This window comes from Scleropages formosus, chromosome 1 (genome assembly GCF_900964775.1).
Source record: "Scleropages formosus chromosome 1, fSclFor1.1, whole genome shotgun sequence".
NCBI lineage: Eukaryota > Metazoa > Chordata > Actinopteri > Osteoglossiformes > Osteoglossidae > Scleropages > Scleropages formosus.
Window position 1 is genome coordinate 20,462,083 of NC_041806.1, and position 16,889 is coordinate 20,478,971.

A 16,889-nucleotide genomic window follows, 5' to 3' on the forward strand; every position below is an offset into this window, starting at 1 on the left:
TGCACTAATATAAATAGATTAATGTCAAATGTTTATATCCCAACTACAAATTATACAAAGAAATAGGTAAGCAATCTCCATAAATGTTCACATATTTCCAAAAACTATTCAGCAGAGAAAATATTTTTCAGACCTTTGAAGCCCTAGTTCTACACATATCTCACAAATTCACTGCAACGTGTGTGTGTGTGTGTGTGTGTGTGTGTGTCTCTCTCTCATTACCCAGATCCTGGTGTTTGAGCAGGCAACAGAGCAACAGCCGCCCCACTTCTTCCACTGGGTGCTCTGGAGGGAAAATGATGGGTGTGATGAGATGGTACTGCTTGCAGCAGCGCTCAATTTGGCACAGGAAGTCCTACAAATGTTAAGCAGGAGAGGAGAAAAACCGCAACAGTTAATGTCTATAGTTCAAACACCTGGCATTGAAAAGACCATTCATTGCAGACATCAAACTCCAATAGAAATAGTGAAAAAGATGGAAGGTTCTCATGCTGCATCAGACAAAGGGCACCAAAAGACACAAATTCAGACTACAAACATCTAGCTCCCATTTATGGGTCTACCTTCACAGTGTGATCTTGGATGTTGTTGTCAGCAATTGCCTGCAGGAAGGGCTGAGAGTGGTCACTAAGTGTCATCCGGCGGGAATAAAGGCGGGACTTGTCAGGTGCTGTGGTCCCTGGAGAGCTGCAGTGGTCCTCATCCTTCTCCTCATTGTAGTTGTAATGAATTTGGCTGGTCTGCAGGCCCCCAGAAAAAATAGACGACTGGAGCCACTCTGAGAAGAAGAGCAAAGACAAAGAATAAGCAAAAAGCATGTCCACTGACACAAGCACAAACAAGTTCTACAGTAATTATTCAAACTGGAGCAACAAGCAGATAAAGTGGCAAAAAACTACAGGAAGCGATAAAGCTACAGAAAGATTAAGGTCAGTTTTCACCACTCACTGCCACACTCTATCTCCATGGGTGACAGTGGTGTGCTCATGGCCAGGTAGGAAGCATGGAGGCCCAGAAGGAGGCCCAGATTTCTCTCTGTGTCAATAAGGGGTGAAGACAGACTGCTCAGGTCTGGTGTGGTCACAGTCTCCTGGTTCGGCTGAGAAAGGAGATTAGAATCATGAAGAAAAACAATCTACTCAAACATTAACAATTATAATGGCCTATATCACAACCTACATAGAAAAATTAGACTACAGCTCATACCTCCATGTACTGGCCAACACAAAAGGCCTGCATGGACTCCCTGGTGTCCTCAAACTGCAGTGCAGCTTCTAGTGCAATGACTGGATCTTCTCCAGCAAACTGGGCTAAGGGAGGAAGACAACAGTCACCTAAGTATCAACACAAGACTTCATTCATGCTCAAAAAAGATGCAAATTCCCATAACAAAAGAATGGTATAGATTTCCCCTGGAGTACTGCCTACCAAGGATGCTGTTTCCAGTAAGGGATTGCGCCTGGAAGTCCTTGATGTCATAGACCTTCCCATCGATAACTGTCCAGAATCCACCATCCTTGTTGTGATTCTCCAGGTCAGCCTTGCGGATGAGGGAAACCTCTTCATTGCTCCTGGAGCTCTGAATTGTGAAAAATGATCCTGCCACAGCAGATCATGGTTTGTTACACAGGAACGGAGAGGTTCAACCCTTAGTTAGAAGGTTTACGTAAAATCAGTCGTACTGTTATGAATGACGCCCTGCCTGCTCACACATTACACGAATGTGGTATCAATTAAAAGGAGTTGCTTTCTTCAAAAATTTGCCCAGCGCTACTAAAATTTGCCCAGCACCAACATGGTTCATCAGTACTATTGAAAACTAAGGCAGTAATTTATGGAGTCATCAAGACTCAGTAAATATCACCAGTAAATATTGCTATACTGAGAGCAATACCAAATCACATTCTACAATCCCGGTTCTGCATTTATTTACCCATGATGCCAGGCCAAGCCATATCCTCGTTGTCGTCCCTTTCGTGGCCAGGTGCCAGATGATTGAAGCGGTCTAGGTGCTCAAGTAGGCTAGCTAGGAGGGGGATGGAGCCCGTCTCCTGCATGAGGCCGGCATCAATGGTGAGCAGCAACACGATGGAGACAACCAGTTCGGGAAGGAGGATGCCTACAACACACAGCTCATACAGTCCATCAGATAGACACTGTTTCACTCTCACCAACGTCACTGCGTTTCATTTTACCTGATGCACATATTCATAGCAACCCACATCTACCATGAAAAAGCAACATGAAAACAAGAAAATAGAAAGAAAACATTAAAAATATGCTATGATAGTGATTGCTCCAATTGGCCATGGAACTCACACCAAAACAGAGTCAAAGGTCAGGGCAGTTTGGGTAGGGTGTAGCTGTACAGTGATGTTTTCACTCTTAAAAAGTTATGAAACTAAGTGTTACTACGCGACTATAAAAAGCTATATGAAAGCAACTGTACCTGTGAGATCGCCTTCAATGACACGGGACACCTCAGCAAAATGGCGGTGGCCAGTGCAAGCAATGCTGGTGGCCACAGGGAGGATATCCCCAATGTGAGTGCAGAGCAATGCAATATATTTCTTCAACAGGGACCCCACACCTAGCAGCTCTGGGTCTGCAAACACAATATTGCCCCATTAGACACACAGATCTCTGTTCATTTTTTCCAGAGTAAATTATTAAACCAATACACTCCTTATCCCATCAATGCAGGTGACAGACCTGAGCACATTAAAATTTCAACAAAAAGCACTGGGTTGAGACATTTAAAAAAGTATGCTTAAATATAGATTTTACTAAAATATTCAAGCGTAAATTGCTTTCATTACAGTAAGCATATAAGTGAAATAAGACTTAAGGCATATGTTTTGAAAGGAAGCCTTTTAAAAACCTGATGTATTAAAAAAAAAAAAAAAAAAAGGGGGGGGAAAAAAAAAAATGTTCCTGCGGCTCAAGAAGGCCAGTAACTTGACAAGCTTTCTGTGTCAAGCAGCCTTTAAGAAAACAGATGCCACTTCTTTCCCCGCAGACAAATCAGGCCTTTGTCTTATAAGAGCTAGAAGCAGGCTATAGTTGTAGCCTTTGATAGCGCTTACTGAAAAACAGCTCTCACTTTGACCATTCACAGTAACAGCATTGGAGTGAGGGGTAGGATGACTCACTGTAGCTGCTGACAACCTCAGTCCTGTTGACACCCATGTAGAGTTTGCTGACCAGCAGCCTCTGGAAGCGGAGCAGCAGATCAAGCGAAGCCGAACGCTCTCTGGTAACGTGCTCCGAGTCCAAGCAGCTGGAGATGCGACGGGCTACATCCTTTAGCCGTGCAATGGTCTGAGAAGCAATGTTCCTATGGACATCAAAAGTGGAGACTAAGTATTAACAAACCTTCTCCTCTCACACACAGGTTAAAATTCCAAAAAATTAATAACATTTACTGTACCAGGAACACACAGTACAGAAATGAAAACTCTTCAGCAAAGAAGGTGCAAGCTGGTACCTTAGTAGTTGTTGGACCAGCTGTACGAGAGGCAGGATCTGTTTCCCTGTGGACTCGTAGATCCCAGTGTTAATGAGGTCTTTGTCCAGGGGTGTCCTGCTCCGATTCAGCGTGGATGCATTTGCCTCCTGTTCGTCAATCTCCTTCTCCTTCTGAGCCTCTTTTTTGGCCTCAATGTCCTAAAGTAACAGTCACAAGGGCATTTTCCATCATATATTTTCAGAACCAGTTGGCAGTAAAGAGTCGGTAGCAAACCAACCTGTATCTCCGCAGTGATGGCAGCATTGAGCGCAGACTCCAAACCCCCATCAGCCATCAGGCTGCTCACCAGGAGATCGATCATGAAGCGCCGGCCAGGACCAACACCCATCTCATTGCCAGACACTGACAGGGACACAGAGCCACAGCATCACTACCCCTCGCCATGGTCCAAACATTTCAGAACCGCTTGTCCCATACGGGGTCGCTCTGGAGTTTCACACAGAGTCTAGTTGACAATCACGCACTGCATCTTCAGAAATTAAGAATTAAATCTCAAACAGGAAGCACAGTAGCACAGCATGTAGCCCTGGTGGGTCTGAACCCACCTCAGTCTGTGTGGAGTTTGCATATTCTCCCAATTTTCATAGGAGTTTCTCCAAGCTGCTCTGGGTTCCTCTCACAGTCCAAAAAATGTGTTTCAGATGAATTAGAGAATCTACACTGCCCTTTGTGTGTTACATTACTGTAATGTATACAGAAATGAATGAGTCTATTGAGTTGGTCATGTATCTAACATGATCAATAAAAAGTTGTCAAGTAAAATAAGTCACTGTACATCCCTTTGGAAAAGAGTGTGTATTCAAAGATTAAATGCAAATGTAATGGTGTATCATGGGCCCTAAATATGCTAATTATCCTAATGAGTTAGGAACTGATTACACCTAGAAGAAAATGAGGCTTCTTCCTAATTAGCAAGTAACGGATGAAAGAGATAACCTTGTGGACAAGATCCCAAAGAGCAATGTAATAATATACTGGACCACCTTGTGAGAGGCAAGACCCTTCACCTTCACTCAGGAGGCAGCGGAGCACCCAAGGAATATCCCTTACCTGCACTGGGAAGCAGCGAGGATAGTGCACGGGCCCTCTCTTCAGCGGTGGGCAGCAGCACGGACCAGCCGCTCTGCAAGACAGCCTGAGCAGCGGCCTGCACGGTGCCCAGCACACCTGCGTTGCTGGCCAGCGTCACCACAGCCTGCTTCAGGCTGCCCAGCAGCATACTGCCCGGGCCCAGCCCCAGCTCCTCCGGGTCTACTTGGTTGCTGATGGCAGAGTGCAGCTGCAGCACGGGAACAAGGGAGCACAGGTAGAAACAGAGGGTCAGACCTGAGTGCCAGCATGAAAACAGCCCTACGGATCAACAATTAAAAACTGGATAAACTAATCAAACTGAACATGCCCCAGAGACTGGAAATAACTGTAGCAGTCAACTGTAAAACTAACACTAGAAAGCCACAACCTTTGTCATTCACCAACTGTCAACTCTTTTGTAACAAAATCATTCGTAGAGCAACCTCTACATTCTATGCAGAATATGGGTGTAGGCAGCAGAGTAATTATGTCTTTGCCTCGTAAGCTGCATATCTGTTATAAGTCTGTGACAAACCTGAAGCCGCAGTAGGCTTAGTGTGGCCACAACCATGCACTCCTTCTCCTGTGGGGGTGGCCAATCTGAGCTGCCGTCCATGCCCTCGCTGACCTGTCGCAGCAGCAAGTCGAGTTGCTCGAAGGTCATAGGGCAGACGTCGACCACAAAGGGTACGCGCAGTCCCACTGACCACTCTGAGCAGGAGGACCAGGCAAAGTTCTGTACAAACACAGATACACAGTGAAAGAACACAATATGGGCGATAAAAGGAATCTATGAGGATTCAGAATATGAAAGCACCATTTACATGAAATCAGTTCTTGGCAAGTTTAACAAATTTTTTTTTATATCTCCTAGAAGAAATTTATTCATACTTTTCACCGTAAACACAGTATATAAAGTCTTACATTTGTCAAAACTGGTCAATCCTGACGACAATGGTCGCTCAGAACCTTACCTGACCAGGACCACAGGCAATGCCCACAATGTGCTTGGAGTTGAGGCCTGGCAGTGCCTTGGGCTGCTTCTTATTGGAGAAGAGAGTGTCAAAGTGTTGGAGCTTGTCATTGCTGCCCCAGCTGTGCACCTCTCCCTCATCTGTGAGAGCCAGGCAGTGTGTAGAGCCTACTGCAATGTCAACCACCTTCTTTCCTGCAGGAATGCCAAAGGCCATCTGCTTAAGCAACTAAACCCAGAACAATCTAAACAGCATTTGACACTTTCATTTGCATACAAGCAAACTGATGTTTGCCAGAGGGAAAACAATGAAGTTCAAAGCCAAACACAGGCCAGTTTCACTGTAAACCAGGGGTTCACACTTGTAGTCATCTTAGACACTGAATATGTAGGTTCATTCCACCAACAAATGTATACTTAATATAAAAAAAATGTCTGAATTAATTTAGGACTCCATCTCAGGCTGCAATTTCAAGAGCTAGAAAATCAGCACACAGTTCTACCAGCATCACGACAAAATCCTTGGCCATCAAAAACTCACCCTGCAAACTGTCCAGCAGCTTGGGGTAGCGAACGTGTTCATCTGTGCCATGTCCCAGCCGCTGGTTGTCACCCTTGCCCCAGGTGTACACCTGGCCCTCTTTGGTCAAGGCCACTGAGAATTGGCTTCCACAGCACACCTTCATGATGTCCAGGTCCTGTAGCTTCTCCACTAGCTTTGGTGTCTTGCAGCCATCGCTGCCCCCACGGCCCAGCTTTCCATAGTCACCATCTCCCCAGGACCACACTTGACCTGCAAGACTCGCAAACGTGGGAACTGTCACACATGGTTAGCTTCTCTAAAACACAGGCTAAATGAGTGCAGTCACATTACTCACCATTCTCTGTGACAGCCAGGGTCTGTGCATCACCACTGCCACAAGCCACGTCAATGACCTTCAGTCCTTTCAGTCCCGTCACCAGCATTGGTGTTGTCTGATCTTCGCTAGAGCCTATGGGAGAGACAACACCTATCAACATTCCAGTCATTTAGAGGTTCTGCCTCTTTTTATATTTACCGCAGTTAAAGTAAACATTTGCATAGGTCTTTTGATCAGACAGGATCTCACACACAGCATACCATGCCCCAGTCTGCCATAATTGCCCCTGCCCCAGGTGTAGAGCTCCCCATCGGCAGTGATGGCTGCACTGTAGGTGCTCCCACAGGCGATGTGTACCACATGCTTTCCTGTTTGTTTTCCAGTGAACGCTGTAATCAAAGCTGGCTCTTCCAGGTACCTGCAAGGACAGGAGAGCATACTTCTCATCCACAGGAGATGAGGAAGAGATAAGTGGAGGATGACTACCAAAGATGTCGATATAATGATTGTTGAGTGCCTACGTGGTGTCTCCGTGGCCAAGCCGCCCACCATCCCCGCAGCCCCAGGAGAAGACCTCCCCGTTGGCTGACAGAGCCAGATAGTGCTGCCCGTCTGGATGGGCTGCAACCTTCACAATCTTCCTGGAGCTCAGGGCCTGAACTAGTGCCGGAGCCTGGAAACACAACACACACACAAAAAGCTGTAAGAACTGCCAACTACAGCCAAAAGTAACTCAGCTGCAATACATATTTCCTGTTCACTACAAAGCAGTTGTGTTTGAGGATCCAGCTGCTTTCTTGCAGGAACCCACACCATTAGGCTGCAGAGTGTCCCAGTGGCTGCACACATGGCAGGCTACTCACCAATGCGGTACTCTTATAGCTCTGAGTGTAGACAGCTCCACTGCGAGACAGAATGAGGAAGCCCTTCTCAGAGCACACGATCTGCATGACCCCCAGGTTGGCAAGCGCCTTGCACTGGACAGGCCCATTCACATTGGCGTGGGGCTTCCAACCCAAAAGTCCCCACCCAATCACCTCTTGAAGGGTGCCCTGGGGAAGCATAAGGATTAGCACAAGATGTTAAACACATTTAATTGCTATACAAGTGCTCTATCCTGGAGACTGACTCAGAGCCCATTCACTAAGTTTGAAATAAAGCAAGCAAATCAAATACATATTTGCAAAGACATCATGAAGTAACAGGAACAACCAAAAAGAGCTATGACCAGGTAAATAACTATGATTACAACCTTCAATAGTTATACTGTCTTTAATGACATCACATATGATGAGAAAGTAACCAGCCAGCACAAGGAAGAGGAGGAAAAAAGCTACATGTTGGCACAAAACTGAAGAAATTAAACCTGCGGAGGACCACAGTCTATCAGTACGTAAGTTGCAGAGACCTAGGCCAGCTGGCCAGTCACCCCATGTGGGCATGAGTCTACTCAGTTTACAGTAGGTAATGCGTGTTCAAAGTGTCAGCACTCTCACGTCAGCACTGTCTTTGACAACAGTGGACTTTTTGTCTATTCCTAAGTGCAAAAAAGAAAAAACAGCTGTACTTAACGTCTCCTCCAAGTACTCTTTATACATTTATTACAGCAACATGTGCTGCATAAAAACAGACAGAGCGATACCTAACCATCTTCATGATGAATGGTAACAGCTGGAGCCACTCGCTCAGGCTTTCTAAGCAAGATTAATAATTTTGTTTAGCCTTTTATTCACTTAAGCAGGGGAAAAGAAACATCAAAAGCACCAGGGAGAAAATAAAATTATGCGAAACTTTATCTACCAATAATCATTATACATCATACCTTTTATATGAAGGTGGAACATGAGATGTGAAAAAAAGATTTTGGAAAACTACATTAATTATATAATACCATCATTACATCCATAGTTACCTACAGTTAAAAATTCTAAATTCCATTTTTCAAATTCTCAGCAATAAGTTCTCCCACCAAGAAAGAAGATACATTGATGTGAATAATAAATCCCAAATGCCTCACCAGAACCAAACTAAAGACAGCAGGTGCTGAGATGAGCTGAATTACCTGCAGGTTGCCATGCTCCTCCAGCAGCAGAACAAGAGAGAGAAAGTGCAATATGAGGCCCAGAGCAAATAAGTGTCTTCCCCTTTGCCAAAAGGATTCACAGCCACGGGCGCAAGACTAATTCTCCTCAGGATCACGAACCCCCCACCAATACAGGTCCATAAACCATTTTAAGGAATGGACCACATGCTTCTGCTCACAGGCAAACAATCTTCAGTTTCACTCAGGAAAGAGCTTTCTTCTCATCCAAAGACAATCAAGTAAGCTCTACAGTGCTTCCTGGGCACTGACCTGTAACATTATTTAAAATCGATCGCTGGAAATCCCAAAAAGAAACCAAGATGCTGACAGCCAAGATTTTGGAGCTGAGACAAACCACTGTCAGACGAAGGTACCTTGTGTGAGGTGGGAGAGCTGCACTGTGGGGGGCTGAAGGGAGCCGCCAGCCGATCCAGGTGTGCCATAATGACCACTGCAGTTTGCCGCAGGTCGATGGCCAGATTGTTGTCCTGGGGCAATGTCAGGTAGCGCAGAAAGCTTTCATTTGGGCTCAGTGGGGCTGCTAGGATCTGCAACAATAGGAGAGCCCTGGGGTTACCGCCTATGCTGTCAGAATGTAATTTATCAACAACTAGAAAATATGCAAAGAGCCATGATCAGTGACTTTTACAGGGTAATATCTAAGACAAACATTATCACGTCTGTAACAAAGACACAAGAGTTGAAATTAAAATAGTCTTCTATAAACCTCCACATGTGCATTCAAGTGCTTTACCAGGAACGAGCTGCTGAAAATCAAAGTGATTGGAGACACACCTCCATCTCCTCTTCCTCTGCACCTGGCAGGTCTTTACTGCAGTGAATGTTCTGGAAGCGGTGCAGCAGGGGAAGCAGTGGGGCACAGGTGCCCTGGGCGGAGCGTTCGTTGTCAGTCTCCTGCGTGCCGCTGTCCCACAGACGGAGGAGCAGCAGGACAGCAGACAGAAGCTGGCTGCAAGACAGAAAAATCGAGGGATCAGCTCTTTAGAAGCAAGTTACTTGAAGGACATGGGGCAAACATGACAGTGGCGGTGCTCGAAAGAATGTGCATGTGTCGGATACGCACATCTCCGTCACGCGGGAAGGATGGTGCCTGGCTACTGGCCTGTTTACTTTAGGACCCTTAATTATCAGAGGAAATCTCAAAGATTCCAAGATCCTGACAGTTTAGTGGGGCAGGAGAGTCATGGCTATTGTGGGACATGCAAGACGAAGAGATATACCTGAGGGTCCCCCGCTGTACAGCCAGCTCCAGGAGGATGGCCAGGGCCAGATGCTGGTCCTGCAACGGGATGGTGCCTGGGCCTTTAGCACTGGTGCTCCCATGGACATCACTGCTTGACGCAAAGGGGAATGTGCACGGCATTAAATTCTGTACCGAATATTTACCAGTACTCAGCAGACACAGAGCACAACGAAATAAATGAACACAGGCTAAATCATCCTCACAAATAAATTCAAGATAGATATATTTATATTATATACTTTCAGAAGTTTCCAAATATGTGCCCAACATCAGTAAACCGTATAATTCTGTTTTGGGACAGTCACATTTGAGGTGTGAGCCAAAAGTCCCTCGGTGGTGTCACATACAGACTTCCTATCATATCAACAATCTAATCCAATCACAAAATATTGTTCAAGATAAATCTAGATCTAATTGTTAGGCTAATTACCATTATTTAACCATTTATAGAGCTGGGTTATTTTTACTGAAGCAATTCAGGGTTAAGCCCAAGAGTACTACAGCAGCAGCAGGGACCACACAAACTTTAGCAACAGTACATTGCACCTCTAAAGATACGGGGTCCATGTGAATGACAGGCAGTGATCTTGAGAACTTTATCAAACATTCAAGTGTCAAATTATCAAAATGTTTATGTGCAGGGTGTACACTGCATCATATCCTATGCTTTCTGGATAGACTCTGGACCATAGCAACCTTGCACTGGACAAGTGGTTATTTATGAATGAATAAATGAATATGTAACAAAAGAGCTAGAAATATAGAAGCTAGAAATAACATTTGTTACAAATATGTCATGAAAAATAATTAAAGAAAAAAAACTTCTTCCAGGAACTGCTTAAACTGGTAACAATAATAACGGTAATTCAGCCTCATCATAGCAGGAGCTTCCCTAATGGGGTTATTACATGGAACACATTAATCTTATGTGAGGAAGGGGTGTATATGGGAGTTCTGAAAGATATAAAATTTCTTGAAGAAGATATGACCCATCATGATGTCAGTGAGACTGGGACTGACCTGAGAAACTTTGTTGCCCGCTCAACCACCTCCAGCCACACAGGTGACACAGTGCCCTCATCAAACAAAGAGGCTTCTGGGAGAGCTCGCAAGGCATCCAGGGACTCCTGAAGAAGCTCGCTGCACAGGTCTGCATCTTCGCCTTTTCCAGAGGACAACAAGGCAACAGATGGAGAGGTTTGTGAGATCCCAACAAGCAAGATCAACAACATAGAACAGCCAAGAGCTGCAAAGAAAAAAAAAAAAAACCCTTCACAGGCAGACCCACTACACTGTCTAATTACTTTCTCCATGAGCACAAAGTCATTCACTAATTCAGATAATCACTCTCAGCATAATTCCCATCACAGGTGTATTCACAAATTCACTCATCACAGGCAATAAGAAAACAGCTGCAATTAAACAGATCTGTGAAAAACTGAATAATGAACATATATACAGTATAATATGTACACACACACACACACACACACACACACACACACACACACACACACCCTGCAACAGTATACATCTCAAAGAAATTATTTTGAAGGTTATCACAGTTTATTTAGCAAAGAATTCACCTAATCTCCTCCAAAACAAGTCTGGGCTGGGTATAAAAGGCATTTGTTGGGGTTGCATGATAAGGGCTCATCCAAAGCCGAGGAATATTACGAAACAGCCCTGTTATGCAACCTGTCTGCCACTGACCTTGATATGAATGGGGGGAATCATGAAAAGTGGTGCAAGACCTGCTGACAGACAGTCCCGCTGTCTCTATTGTACCCATCAGTCCCACATACATGTTACAGACAACACTTATTTCAGAAGCAAAAGGAAAATCGAACAGTAAGCCAACAGGCTGATACACACAAAAGATGATTCATTTGGCAAAAAACCAGACTCCACTGCTGAAATAACCTTTTCAAAAAGGCAATGATTGAGAGGACAGGTGTCAATGAGCCATGAGGATGGAGGTAGAGGATGCTGGCTGCTGCTTACCTGATCGCCAGGCTCTGCGCAGAAAGGCAAAGGCAAAGGAAAGTGCGGCCCTAGAGCCCACCCTTGCAAGGCCCTCCACACCCTTTCCAGCTGGACGAGGGCTGCAAGACAGCCATCATTACCTACTTCATCATCATTATTATTATGGAGGGACGTTTATTCTATGCAACTTAAAGCTCATAGCTGAACAAGCCACTGGACAGCACTGCCGAAAGCTATATTAGCACAAGTACAGATTGGATTTTACTAGTCAAGGGTACGTTCCAGTTGGTCTTCGCTGGTGCCTACCTCTTGTTATCAGTAGCAGGTTGCGGGGGGCTAGGAGGGCTCTTCCAGCGGACCTTATACCTCTCTTCCATCATGCTGTGGCTCAGGGATATGAGGTAGCGCTCCAGGATGACGAGCCGTTGACGTAGGCGCTGGGCTGAAAGTGCACTCTTGGCCATGTGTGCAGCCAGTTTCTGCTGGTCCTCCACTAGCACCCGCAGGCAGTCCCGCAGCTCACACTCATCTGGGGGGCCACGACAGGAAACGGTCAGTAGGTCAGCGTAACGGTGTTCCTACTGCACGCAAGCACCTGGCTGCTCAGTCATTGTCATTAATGTACTAACCCTTACCTAGAGTTATCACAAATAATTACTGTCCATGGTTTTCATTTCACGACTAAGATTAATCACAGCCAGATTCTGACTTGAGTGGGACTGTTGAGTTGAAGAGCTTCTAAAGAATTTTCTTCTCCGAAAGGCTGGTGAGCTGAGAAAGTCTGTTCACCACTCTGTATGGAGAAGATTATTAACTGAGTCTCTGGGTATGTGGTTCCAAGGACCTAACTATTACTACCATCACGTTCTGCATCCGGGGCATTTCATCAACAATTCAGGGCGAGGAGAAACACGCATTTGTCTTTTCCAAAGAGCAGGCTCGTTATTTATTTATTTTTTTTTTCAAAAAAAAAATCCAGTTTCCCCTTCAATCACAGCCTGGTACAGTGGATTCCTGGCAGACGCGAGGTTGTACTTCATGTGAGCCCAAAGCCTTTGAAACAAATGTTACTTTGCACTTTATATTTGTACCTGATACTGTGTGATAACTGCACATTGCTTCTAAAATGCAATGTCATTTAATTAAGATGTCAATCTTTCAACAACACCCATGGCTATTCCAATATTCATCACTTTCAGGGTGTAGTTAAAATACAGAACATACGTATTAATAGTTCTTCCTGTTCTATGCCAGTTCTTGCAATGGATACATTAATGCTCTCAAACCACCACCAAACACATTTCCTTTAGAAATGTGGGGGGGGGACAGAGCAGCAAGGAAAATCTCATTCCAAAAAAAAAAAAAAAAAAAAGCTGAAAGTGAACAATGGAATAAAAATCAACCATGCTGACAATACAGCTAAATTTTAATTGCCCAAAACGAGAGTGAAGTTAGGGCAAACAACCCTCGAAGACTACAGAACAGGATGTCACAGGGAACGCATGCATTGCGAAGACTGCAAAGGCAACGTAGGCCAGGAAACAGAGTGAATCCAATCCAGTCTAAAAATAAAAGCAAATGCACTGAGGCTTATTAAAACATGAGTGTGGCCAACAGTGAGCGCTTCCAAAGGCAGAAAGGAGACAGCCAAGAAAATCGGACCTGGAATCCACTTGAACCTCAGTCTGCGAGCCATCTCTCGAACCTGGAAGCTTTAAAGCGCAAGCCAATTTCCACTCAGCCGTTGACTGGAAATTAGAGGAACATCCTAATTTACAAAGAGACCGCACTGTTTAAGATCCTTTTGCTTGTATTCTGCATTTAAAAAGTGTTTCAAACAACACAAAACACAGGAATTGCAGCACACAGCCACTTCAACAGAAAAATCAACAGCTGCGGTTCAATGTCATTTCTAAAGGTTTACTGTAAATTATTCATCTACCATAGTTCTCAAAAAAGTTTTTCTGGGTGATGACATCTACTACAAAAATGTGTCAGCACTGGCAACGCACTTTGGCTTTAATCCTACGTGAGAAAAGTAAAACCATAACCAATACACACCACTGATGACCTCAGTACAAATGAGGATTATGGAGATTATGGGAGTTTTAGCATCTGTTTCCACACAACATCTGCCAGCAGCACTATGATGCGCAAATATATCCGGAGACAAAAAGCCATTCGCTTGCCCTTTTCACTCTCAGAATGCAGCACGCTGTCGTGCAAACTTGCTTGGGGGTTTACGCCCACCCACCCGGCACTTATCTCCCTCAGCAAGGCGCAGGTCTCCACCCAGGCCTGTCTGTAAACACACACTCAATGACAGCATCTCATCAGCACTGGGGGAGCTCCAAGTCTTTCAGGGAAAGGCTGGTAGGTGGGGTAAAAATAGCAATACTGCAGACAGTCTGTACATTTACTGGAGATTCCCCCCGCCCCCCCCCCCACAACAACCACACAGCCCTGTGTCAAGGGAGTGCAAAAACACCAGCAGTAATGGAATTGAGTGGATAGCGGAGTCAAGTGTGTTGAAGAAGAGATATATTTACAGGGGCACTGGGTAGTGATCATTTCACAAGTACTGCTCATGACTCTGGCTTTCGGGTGACTCGGGTAAAAATTAACTACCTCTCAAACTCCTGGGCACCGAGAAATTTAAAACACAGCATCTTTACTTTCATCAATCTATATTAATTTTGCATGTAGAGGTAAACACAATCCACAATCATTTATTTGTACACAAATGGTAAATCCTTGCAAAAATTTGTTAGAAATTTCACTTAGAGGTAAAAGTTTGTCATGATTATGTAACATACTGGTTAAACAGAACAGGGTAAATTTCTCGGGGGTCAGTGACGTGGGTACGACCCACCTGGTTGTCTCCCCCAATCCCACGTCTCGATGATAGAGTGATGAACTGACTTTGACACCTCCTCTTCCTCCTTGTCATTAGAGTCATCCTTCTTCTGACCACCAAAGCAATCTGCACAGTCTTCTATGAGAAAGAATGAGAGAGAGAGATCAATCAGTGTATCTATAGAGTGGATCTAGCTGAAAGCTTCCCACCTCTTAAGGCTTTAAAACATTCCTGCAGGAAAGCTGATAATATTAATTTCCATTGAAAAGATAAACACACAGAGAACTTAAAAAAAAAAAAAAAAAAATCCTTCTTGCTCACCTGGATGTACTGATTCTTCCCCATTACACGTGATCTCCTCATCTTTTACCATCTCGTTCCACATCTCACTTAGGCCCTCTGGGGAGAATGCACGCTGTAACCCAATGGCAAGTCTCAGTCAGGGGAACAAAGCCATCACAAGCTAAGCCAGATTGAGAGAACCATCGCATCCTAGCAAAAAATATATCTTCCTCTCACTCAGAACTGCTGAATCCCTCTCAACCCAAAAAAAAAAAAAAAAAAAGGTTTCAAAACACCTCTTTCAGACTGTTTTCTCTGGATCTCCTACCTACTCCATAAATTTCCATTACAATATCTGTGGGGGGTGCGGTGGCGCAGTGGGTTGGACCGCAGTCCTACTCTCCGGTGGGTCTGGGGTTCGAGTCCCGCTTGGGGTGCCTTGTGACGGACTGGCGTCCCATCCTGGGTGCGTCCCCTTCCCCCTCCGGCCTTACGCCCTGTGTTGCCGGGTAGGCTCCGGTTCCCCGTGACCCCGTAAGGGACAAGCGGTTCTGAAAATGTGTGTGTGTGTGTACAATATCTGTAGATTACCTTTACACTCAACTCTCAGTTCTATATGCTGCTACTGATGTAATGTTATGTCATTAAAAAAAGTGTAACACTTGTGCATGTTGGTTTTAACTGTGGCATTAAACTACCTTTACTTGGAGAATGGCATGACTGTCTTTACATCCCTCCATCTGTTAGTGAAATGAATTTCTGTTTTCTCTGAGCTGTGTGTCTGCTAAATGAATAAATATAAATAATGCAGATGTAAAACACCACTGCGTGCTGTATTAGCAGTCGCTGACAAAGAACATAGCATTTACCTGCAAATACCTCACAAAAACATCTAACATGAAGATGTTGCCATGAACTCTGAAAAATCTAACACCCACAATGTTTGAGATGAATTTAAAAAGGGTCCTAAAGTCTGCACACCATCTATAAAGAGCCTTTGACAATACAAGACAAAGGTTAACACGGATCCTCTCGTTAAAAGACATGCACTACGCAGCATATCTGAGTGAACGCAAAACTAAATGCTAACTATGTTGCTACTTCACGTAGTAACCAGGGGGCAGGTCATTAAAGGGAAGCGTTCATCCCTTAGTGTAACCTTCAGCTTTCAGCCACAATCCCGAATTGCTTTTGCACGCACAGATAACATGCTGCCTGTGGGCTTCACATGCTATAGGAATAAAAGGGTGTCACTCTTCTCAGCAGCTTGTCTTATACCAGCGCCTTGACCACACTTATATTTCTAAGCAGCTTCCAAAACAGCTGAGAACCATGGAGTTTTGAGGTGAACCCAATGCAGGCAGCAGAGACTACAGGTATAACTGCTCAACTTGCAGACCTTGGAAGGAGCCTGTACTTTGTTTCCATCTCTATCTTACAGCTGAGATGGGGGGTTGTAAAACAGGCTGTGTTACCTGCAATGAAAGATCTCTCCGGATAACTGGGGGCAGTAGGTGGACCGTGCCTAGAGTTGCCCCCTTGCATTCAAAGAACCCAGGTTTAAACACCATCTCCTACTGCAGTGTCCCGGAACTGTTTCAATTTTAAAGGAAAAAAATCCCCCTGTATAAATCAGTAAACAACAAAGTACCACAGTTTACCGACCCAACGTTGTAGGTTTCGTTGGTGAAAAGCATCAGCTAAACGTATAAGTAACAATAGCATGATGCCCCACCTGGCATTCTGGGTCGCAACCTGACAAACAGCAGTGAAAAAGTTGTGCAAGGCTCACATAGGACCACAGAATTGATCACTTTACAGTCTGCTTATGCAAGCCATTGTCATTTAACCTTTGCCAATGAAATCGGCAAGAAAAAAAAAATAAAAATCTAAAAAAAATTTGCTGTTAAAGTAGGAATTGTGACGGTATACAGTTTTCACCAATACACAATTACTATAAAACATACGGCAATGATCACTGCCT

General features: G+C 44.6%; 1 protein-coding gene across 12 annotated transcripts in view; it reads right to left on the reverse strand.

The window, feature by feature from the left end:
- herc2 (HECT and RLD domain containing E3 ubiquitin protein ligase 2) overlaps positions 1-16,889 on the reverse strand; it is a 52,062-nt gene that overhangs the window by 32,352 nt on the left and 2,821 nt on the right. For 7 of the 12 annotated variants that reach the window (XM_018750042.2, XM_018750035.2, XM_018750037.2 and 4 more), the window contains exons 3-29: positions 14,945-15,038; positions 14,639-14,761; positions 12,073-12,295; positions 11,785-11,885; positions 10,801-10,942; positions 9,758-9,868; positions 9,312-9,486; positions 8,891-9,064; positions 8,496-8,516; positions 7,297-7,485; positions 6,955-7,106; positions 6,694-6,851; positions 6,452-6,565; positions 6,115-6,366; positions 5,575-5,768; positions 5,136-5,336; positions 4,580-4,808; positions 3,747-3,871; positions 3,488-3,666; positions 3,153-3,337; positions 2,450-2,605; positions 1,934-2,119; positions 1,429-1,599; positions 1,207-1,310; positions 949-1,099; positions 564-778; positions 223-355 (exon numbers count right to left, since the gene is read on the reverse strand). In XM_018750042.2, the coding sequence (XP_018605558.2) occupies positions 223-355; positions 564-778; positions 949-1,099; positions 1,207-1,310; positions 1,429-1,599; positions 1,934-2,119; positions 2,450-2,605; positions 3,153-3,337; positions 3,488-3,666; positions 3,747-3,871; positions 4,580-4,808; positions 5,136-5,336; positions 5,575-5,768; positions 6,115-6,366; positions 6,452-6,565; positions 6,694-6,851; positions 6,955-7,106; positions 7,297-7,485; positions 8,496-8,516; positions 8,891-9,064; positions 9,312-9,486; positions 9,758-9,868; positions 10,801-10,942; positions 11,785-11,885; positions 12,073-12,295; positions 14,639-14,761; positions 14,945-15,038 (4,258 nt within the window). The remainder of the gene's footprint in view (positions 1-222; positions 356-563; positions 779-948; positions 1,100-1,206; positions 1,311-1,428; positions 1,600-1,933; positions 2,120-2,449; positions 2,606-3,152; positions 3,338-3,487; positions 3,667-3,746; positions 3,872-4,579; positions 4,809-5,135; positions 5,337-5,574; positions 5,769-6,114; positions 6,367-6,451; positions 6,566-6,693; positions 6,852-6,954; positions 7,107-7,296; positions 7,486-8,495; positions 8,517-8,890; positions 9,065-9,311; positions 9,487-9,757; positions 9,869-10,800; positions 10,943-11,784; positions 11,886-12,072; positions 12,296-14,638; positions 14,762-14,944; positions 15,039-16,889) is intronic. The other 5 variants (XM_018750043.2, XM_018750039.2, XM_018750044.2 and 2 more) reach the window with 3 other exon arrangements.